Here is an 8,906-nt window from a genome sequence, read left to right on the forward strand (position 1 = left end):
TCCGATAGACGAGTTGTGGATGTAACTAAATAGTTAAAACAACATAAACCCAATGAGAGTGGTCGAGTGACATAAGACTCGTCCATCTTTAACAAAATGGTCAAGAGTGAATGTAACTGTAAAACCCAATAAGCAATCAGCCCAGTATTAGATGAAATCCGGAAAATCTTATGAAGCCCACGAACTTTAAATGAGATTACAGCAAAAGAAAGTTTTAAAACAATTCAAATTAAGAAATTTACATACTGGCATATTTATAAAAATAGATTTCTTTTAAATGAATAAATAGTTCTTACTAGTATTTAATTTTTGTTAGTTGTGTGTTCATAGTTTTGGAAATGTAGTGACCACCGAGTCTACGATAATTAAATTGTGTTTGGGGCGAAAAAGGATAAATGTAATTCCATATGAAGGAAGGAGTACCAAGTTACAACTGTATGGATACATAATGCATGTGACCATCCTATATTTAATTAGTTGTTTGCTACTCCCTCGGTCCATAAAAAATAATATCATTTATAGATGACACGGGTTTTAATTAAAAATTGATTAAGTAAGAAAATGAAAGAAAAAATAGATAAATTAAGGGAGAAGGAATGAAAAAGGGATAAAGTATGGGAAAGGAAAAAAAAGTAGGTAAAATATGAGATATAAACTTTTCACTTTTAGAAATGATTATTTTTTATAAACATCCCAAAATGACAAAATTGAACTATTTTTTTAGATGGAACGAGTATTATTAAAGGGATACAAGAAAAACAAATAATACTTCCTCCCTCTCATAATAATAGGTAAAAATAGGTATGTGCTAATACAAGTTTTAATACAATTATACGAAAGTGATTGGAATGTTATTAATAGAGAATAAGATTCAAAATAGTAAAAAAAATACTTCATTCATTCATGAAAAATAGACAAAGTTGTAAGTGACACGAGTTTTAATGTGTAATTGGTAAAGTAAGAAAGTGAAAGTGACAGAAACAGTAGTGGAATGAGTGTTAGTGTTAGTGGTGTGAGGTCCATATTATAAATGATGTGTATGATATTATTTATTGAAAACTTTCCATATTTAGACTCAGTTCAATTTTGAAGGACACTTCAAAATTGTAAAACTAGTCTATTTTTTCGTAGATGCGAGTATTATTTTTATGTACGAAATGAGTGAGAAAAAAAAAAATCCCTTCTTTCTTAAACAATGTCGGATCCAAGTCCTATAGGTAATTTGTACATCAATATAACTAATAAGAATAATTTGGTATCATTTGATACGAAAATTTGTAATCTATTGGTTTGCTTAGTTACTCAAGATAAAAGTAAGTTGGGATCAGTTGATAGTATTAAATTTGACCCAAAGATGCTCAAAATCCGCGACAGAAGTATATTGGGTCTATATAGAGTAGAGTTTTCAACCGAACATAATGTCGCGACTCTTTAATTTTTAATTGACTTGTGTTCATAAAAAGATTAATAGGAATTAATGAAGTGAAAAGCAGACTAGCATACTGCAATTTTTAAAGCAAAAAAGAATGATATACATGTGCTCATTCTAATACACATGTACTGAACTCGGATAAGCTCGAATGGAATTATTTTCATATGTATACCATAAGTATTTTTATAAAAAATAAAAAAAATAGAAACCTTAAGTATTTTTATTTATAACAGTTGTAGTATGCTTTATTAAATGTAGATACTTAGATTTTGAAACTTGATTTTTGTTATGTGTTTTTGTTATTTAAGGTAAATGATTTTTCTGAGATATTTTGGGATAATTGCAAAAAAAAAAGAAAAATGAAAGTTATTCCTTTATATTTACAATTTTAAAAGTTGTGATCGTGCCAATCAAAAATCATCTTTGAAGTTATGATTTTATATTGTGAAACTGACCAAAATTAAACGAATAGACTAAATAAAAGTAAATGAAAATTTGTGATTTAAATGATAATTTTTTTAAAGTTGTTTTGATGACTTTCTTTTATAGAGTGATTATGTCATATTTCTAATAATTTTTTATATGAGATGAAACTCTTTGTTTTATAGTTATACTTGAACTATTTTTTATTATTTTTATAAAAAGAGGACAGAAAAGTCAATGAGATTGTTAAAGCGGGACGGATGGAGTATCCTGTTCAAGTCGCTCTCGTGTCGTATCAAACTAAATTGTAATACGTACTTTAATACATGGCCGACAACTTTTAATAAAATATGAACATGTATGAAGTTAATGGGTTGAGTTCCAACTTCCAATAAGAATACACGATGATTTCATTTCGGATTAGGATTTTAGCCTTATTTGGTTGGGTCGATATCGAATTTACCCGATAATGACTATTTGACAAGCCTAATAAAAATGCCCTTAAGATAAATGAAAATGAAAATAATGTAAAGGAACTTAAAAATGTGACTACTCGTGATATTGACCTAATATTGCTAATAAAATACATTCAGATTCGAAAATTTAGAATCTCATTGTCCACATACTTACTTTTTAATTCACTCATAGTTGTATTTTATTACAAATCTTCACAAATTTAAAAAAAATTAAAAAATACTCTTCAGGGGCATTTTCGATCAAAAATTAATTTAAACAGTGAAAAAATACTTTAGGAACCTAATAAAAACACGTATAGTTATTGATTAAAAATGTAGTGTAATAAAAACACATGACAGATTCACAGAAGGAAGGGAGCAGGTAGAATCATTTAGGGGGTCCCACCCGGCCTCATAAAGGTCCGATGAATAATGGTTTGTGAAGCCAAAATCCTAACTGAACGGTCCACAAATTTGTTTACCCATTTACCCGGATTCTTTCGGGTCGACCCACGATGCTCTTAGCCGGCGCCGCTCTGCTTCCGCCGCTCGTGGGACCCAAATCCGCCCTTCAATTCGGTCCACATTATTCTTCCAGGCAAAGCTTCATAACCTCCGCCACCAATTTTCCCGCCTTTCTTCCTAAAGAAATCAACACTATTACGGACCCTTCCGCCAGAAAGCTGGCTTCAAGGATTGAGCGAGTCCCCGTCGATGTAAAGCTTTCTATTGCATTACCTTTTTATATTTTAATCTGCTATTTGGTTCAATTTACTGGTTTTTGCAGTTGAACATTGTTTCAATTTTGTTTTCATCGCCTGCAATTGGACCTGTTTACTCCATTGCATGCTCAATTTGATACTTCTTTTTGTTACAAAATAATGCTTAATTTCTCTTATTTGAGCCTAAAGAAGTGGAGAGTGGAGAGTGGAGAGTGCTGATGAAGAGACTCCGTGCATGCGGAGATTTCGATATTTCACGGGAAATATTTCACTTCTTTTTTGAATCTTCAATTTTGAATTTTGTTGTTACTTGTCTTTTTCATTTGTTTGGTAAATTTGAAGTGAGTTGTACAATTGGATTCTACTGCATTAATATCTACTCACTCATATATGTATAGAATGTATATATCTGCAAGTTTAAGTTGTGAGATCTACATGGATATGGGGAAATATGTATGAAAAGATGTTGAACTAGTGTCTGGCTTGTAAACTCTATCATTTCAATTAACTGGGAATCCTCACTCCTGTGTAGCTAAGTTTGTCGACGGCTTGTGTAATGAGTAGCTGCATAAAGCCGAAAGCACAGCTTGATACAACTCCACTAGTACTTCTTCACGGATTTGATAGGTTTGAGAATGTGAAGTTTGTTTGGTAATTTTCAGAGCATTGCTCTGTTTTTGATTCTGCACATTTATCCTTTCAGCTCATGTTTTGAATGGAGATACGGTCTTCCTTTACTCGAGGATGCTGGATTTGAGACGTGGGCTGTTGATGTTCTTGGATGGGGATTCTCTGATTTGGGCAAGTTCTCTTGATTAAGATTCACTTTACTTCTTAGATATGTGCATTATATGTTGCTTAACTTTTATTCTCGTGTTGTGTTTTACTAGAGAAGCTTCCCTCGTGCAGCGTGGCTTCCAAGCGTGATCACCTTTATCAGGTGTGAACTCCTATCCGTGACTTCTGTTTGTGTAAACACTCTTTTAGGTTGTTATTCGCTTGTGTTCATTATGAAGTAAACTACCCCATATTTTGGGATTAGATCTAAGCATGAAGCAGTTTTAGACGAAAGAAATGAGGTAGTGTTGCAGAGTACCAAAATCTCACTTCTGTACACAGTTGTCAACTGATGATGCCATCCTCTAATGTTCTGCCTTAATTGTTTCCTTGAATTTTAGGTAACCTAATCTCTCGCCTCTTGGGAGAGGTCGACAAGCACATGTTTCGGCTGTATATTACTCCATTCTAAAATACATGTGAAGTGTAGCTTACCATTTAAGATTGGTCTTACCCAGTTTTGGAGATCCTATGTTAAGAAGCCGATGATTTTGGTCGGACCAAGTCTTGGAGCTGCTGTTGCCATTGACTTTGCAGTCAACCACCCGGAAGCTGTAAGTATCGTTCTGGGATTTTCTGTTAATCTGTGTGGATAATCCTTTTGAACAAACTACTGAGTTCCCTATTCTTCGTTTAAATTTCTAGGTCGACAAGCTGATTTTAATTGATGCAAGTGTCTATGCTGAAGGCACAGGAAACCTTGCTACACTACCTAAAGTGATGGCATATGCCGGAGTGAGTTCCACAACAACTTGAATGCTCACATTTATTCTAGTGATTGTTGCTTCACATTAATTCCAGATTCATGATCAAGCTATAACATTAGTCCTATTTCTCGTGCCTAAAGCTTTAAGTGGAATTTTAGATATGTATTTTCTGAATTTATCTCTTTTCCGGAGTTCATATCGACTGATAAATCTTCAAGAACCCTATGCCAGACTCGATTTAATATCTCTTGACATCTAAGTCATATTCATCTGCTGCACAGGTATATTTGTTAAAGTCCTTGCCATTGCGCCTCTATGCGACTTCATTGACCTTCAATACCTTAACATGGGATACCTGCTATGACTGGGCAAAGGTGAGTGGTAATCTTTGATACACTGAAAATGAAAAAAAAATCCGCACAACTTCAATGTTACTGTTATTCTATATGTCAAATATTTGATTTCATTTGAATTATAATAACCCTTATTACTGATGCAGATTGGACGTCTACACTGTCTCTTGCCTTGGTGGGCTGATGCAACTGTTGATTTTATGACAAGCGGAGGCTACAACGTCAGTGCTCAAATCGGGGAGGTATGTATATAATGAAACTTGCACCACAGTTGTACTCCAGTCTCCATTCGGAACGATCTAATTTGCTTTCTGCAGGTGAAGCAGAAAACACTGATTATATGGGGAGAAAATGATCAGATTATAGACTATAAGCTTGCAGTGGTAAGTTTTCGTCTTAGTTTCTGCTGCAGGACGTTGAGAATGGAACAAGTGACGTGTTGTTTCTTTTCCTAAACAGAGACTGCACAGCGAAATACCAAATGCAATGTTACGCCAAATACCAGAGTGCGGCCACATCCCTCATGTAGAGAAGCCTGCTGCGGTTTCCAAGTTAATAGCAGAGTTCGTTCAAGCTGAGAGCAAGGTATGTATGGTTGCTTGAGGAAATAAAGACTTATAGTTTCTCCTCTTTATGGACTTGATTTCGTGCTAGTGAGTAGTGACCTGTGTTTCTTACAAGCAATGATCCTATCGTCTGGTCGTGAGTGATTCCTTTCCACATATTGTGTTTACGATGATTTGATTATTTATCCGAGAGTATAGAGTTTTACTATGTCGTTTGCAAGCTATTGAACAAGCTCAAGTGATTTTATTTTTATGAAGGCGAAGCGATTCATCACCAAATTATTTAAATGCATTAGCTGCATTCAGTGGCACAGAACCATAAATTTAAACAAGTTGGCTATATTTTTTTTAATACAATATTTCAATTTTACATATAATGTCTTCACAAAAGTTGAAACTGAGTAACATTTTCTTGTGTGAAACCTTATCCCAAAACTCACAAAATAAATATTGGCGCAGAACTGCGACGCGTAAATAAATGAGTACCAACTGTAGTTCGGTTTCAATGGCTAGTTGGAGAGGTGTGACTATGACTAATTATTACATGATTCCATTTAGGATTAAGTTGTGAGATTCAATCTCATAAACCAAACACAATACTAGTTAATCCTGAGATAAAATCTTGCAATGTTGGACTCAAAAAATGTGTAGGTAATTATGCTGGGTAGAGCTCCAAAACAACGAGGGCAATTTGGGCATAAAACGGGAGACGACGAAATGAACGAAGCCGAGAAAAGCTTATACCACCACTTTTCTCCGATAGTGTTTTGCCAGACTCGCTGAATTTATTGCGGATATCACCGAGATCCGGAACTTTTTGCCGGGTTCACCAAGAAATTCGGCCGCTACCAAATGGTGGAGAAGAGGGGAAAATGACAGGTTTTATGGCCTTTTATGTCGCCACAAATAAAAGTAAAGGGCCCAAATGATTCAGCTGTAGGCTATTAGTAATAACCACCTCTGCACATTCACAACAAAACCAGTGTCGCCACAACAGCTATATGTGGGAAGCTTTGGGTTGAGGATAGAATCAGATAGGGTAAAGGTGCCGACGATCGGGAGCAGCTAACCTTTTCTTGTAGTAATAGTGGTCCGGCACCAGTCAAGCCCTCGCTAGATTGGCGACATAGCCTCTACATTGATTCGTCACTATCTACATTAGGTATGCTTTAAAGTATAGTAGGCCACACTTTGTGGCTTGGCCCGGCCATGTATAGTGGACACCCTAAGTATTAAAGTAGAGAGATAAAGAGAGATGAATATTTTAATTGGAGTGAAAAAAAATGGTTGAGTGTATTAATTGGAGAGAGAAAGTTACCAAAAAAGGAAATATGTCATCTTAGTTGGGATAAACTAAAAAGGAAAACATGTCATCTTAAGCGGGACGGAGGGAGTATCAAGTTTCAACCAACTTTAGGGTAGCTTTGGCTAAATGACGCTCACATATATATGACAGCGCATATCACACAGCCTTTTCAGGCTAATTTGTAGTAGTGATATGCATGTCAAATTTTCTTCAAATTTTAGTTTTGTAAATATCAGTTTCAAAATCTGGCATGTTTGTTATCGAACTACTATTAATTTGTTCTATTTTTTCATTTTTGGTCATCCACCAAAATTAGTCGATGTCTATTTGTAACAAGTTTATCGCTCTAATAAGGTGGTCTTCATTTTTCATGAACAATCATTTTTTTTCTCTAGCTATCTTTCTCTTATCAAATTTGTATTAAAGCACGTGTCTTCAAATATCAAGATTTTTTTTATGGATAGAGGTAATATTAATAAAGAACAAAATTATTTTTCATAGATAGAGGTAATATTAAAAAAGAATAAGACTAAATGAAGAATATGATGTGATGGAAAGAACCATAACCATAGAAATTATTTAATTTAGTGTCACATAAATAACTTATCAACTCACGTCAGGGACAGAACTACCAGCGGCCAAGTCACCGCTCCAGCGTGGGCTTGGTCGGTCCCATAATCCTCTCAACCATGGTCGCCCACTGCGCCGGCGCCCTGGCGCTCCGGCTTTATCGGACTATTTTCTAAAACACGCCCAGATTTAAATAATTAAACCCCACATGCCTCAGCATCCAATGAGAAGTTCTCTTTCATCAATTATACATTTTTATTCTATTCTTTTAGTTTATTTTTTTTCCTTCACATTTTACTTCAATTTTTTTTAATCAACAGGACACTTGTCACCAAATCGTCCATATTTTAATTCTTTATAATATTTTAATTCTTAGAATATAAAGTCTGCACTCACTTTAATTTCAATCAATTCACCTTTTTTAATAGTTTTTCATAAATAAAATATTTCAAGCACAACTCTATAATTAATTTGCACACAATCTCCATCTATATAATAATCAATTTTATTGATTTTATGATATAAATTATTTTTATTATTTCTAAAGACATGAAATCAATTTTAGTAACAATAACAAAATTAGTTTTGATTCTAATGTTTCTGTTTATAGATGTATTTTGATAATGATACATTATTTAACTTAATTTTTTACTGAAGAATTGATAACAAAGAATGATAAAAATAAAAAAAAATTTAAAATCATATAAGTTTTAATACACAATTGATAACAAAGAAAGATATAAAAAAAATACTATTGAAGAATTGTTAAGTAGAGAATAAGCCACATTAGAGATAAAAAAAAGTTTTCTGATAAAGAAAGTGCATAATTTTCACTGACGACCTAAAATAAAAAGTTCTTATTTTTAAAGGACATATAAAATATTTCTATATATCCATGATAACTTGTTTTCGAATTTCAAATATAATATTAGTTTTTTAAAAATTTGAGTGCATATTTTTATTTATTGGTTTGGTTTGATTTTTAAAATTTAAACCAAACAACAAATCAAATTATACACTAGTGTATAATTTTTTAAACATTTCTAGTATTATTTTTAATATTTTAATAATACTATTATTATATATGAAATTTCTGCACAGCCTAATTTATTTTTCTAGTTCCGTCCCTGACTCACGTCAACACTTTGGATTGGTTGCAAAATCAAAACAAATTGAAATGTAATCACATGAATCTTAAAATTTTGCTGCTTAGAATCTAGGCTCAGGCAACCCTAGATATTTCATGAGATAGCTCGGAAGAGAGACGCAACAAGCATTATTGCTGAACTTATGAGTGTCACACTATTGGCACTATTACTCTTGGGACCGCTATATGCATATGCCACACCAGCCGCCGGGTCAAGTCTCCCGCCAGGGACGGTCGAGGCTTGGCCCCCGCCAGGGGTGGTGGTAGTGCCGCCACCCGTGCTGCACAACCAAAACTAAATTCAATAATGATGTTGAAGGACGAGATACCAATTAAGGTTGACACAGAATATTTTCTCTAATTCTAAATAAGGAAAAACTGAAGTTCA

The 8,906-nt window shown here is 33.8% G+C and overlaps 1 protein-coding gene across 1 annotated transcript; it reads left to right on the forward strand.

Moving 5' to 3' along the window:
* The first annotated feature begins 2,713 nt into the window (after positions 1-2,713).
* LOC125207529 (uncharacterized hydrolase YugF-like) lies at positions 2,714-5,703 on the forward strand. The gene is made up of 10 exons (XM_048106910.1): positions 2,714-3,026; positions 3,565-3,659; positions 3,736-3,833; positions 3,923-3,972; positions 4,328-4,423; positions 4,515-4,604; positions 4,858-4,950; positions 5,076-5,171; positions 5,247-5,312; positions 5,389-5,703. Exons 1-10 carry the CDS (start codon positions 2,826-2,828, stop codon positions 5,530-5,532), a joined length of 1,029 nt encoding a protein of 342 aa, XP_047962867.1. The 5' UTR covers positions 2,714-2,825; the 3' UTR covers positions 5,533-5,703.
* The last annotated feature ends 3,203 nt before the right edge of the window (positions 5,704-8,906 follow it).

The sequence above is a fragment of the Salvia hispanica genome, chromosome 2 (genome assembly GCF_023119035.1).
Source record: "Salvia hispanica cultivar TCC Black 2014 chromosome 2, UniMelb_Shisp_WGS_1.0, whole genome shotgun sequence".
NCBI lineage: Eukaryota > Viridiplantae > Streptophyta > Magnoliopsida > Lamiales > Lamiaceae > Salvia > Salvia hispanica.

What these genes read in the sequence shown, in the direction of transcription:
- LOC125207529 (XM_048106910.1), top strand. Translation starts at nt 2,826, where the DNA reads ATGCTCTTAGCCGGCGCCGCTCTGCTTCCGCCGCTCGTGGGACCCAAA. An exon ending in AGCGTGATCACCTTTATCAG is followed by an intron (nt 3,973 to 4,327) that starts GTGTGAACTCCT and finishes GGTCTTACCCAG; the next exon opens with TTTTGGAGATCCTATGTTAA. An exon ending in CAGTCAACCACCCGGAAGCT is followed by an intron (nt 4,424 to 4,514) that starts GTAAGTATCGTT and finishes TTAAATTTCTAG; the next exon opens with GTCGACAAGCTGATTTTAAT.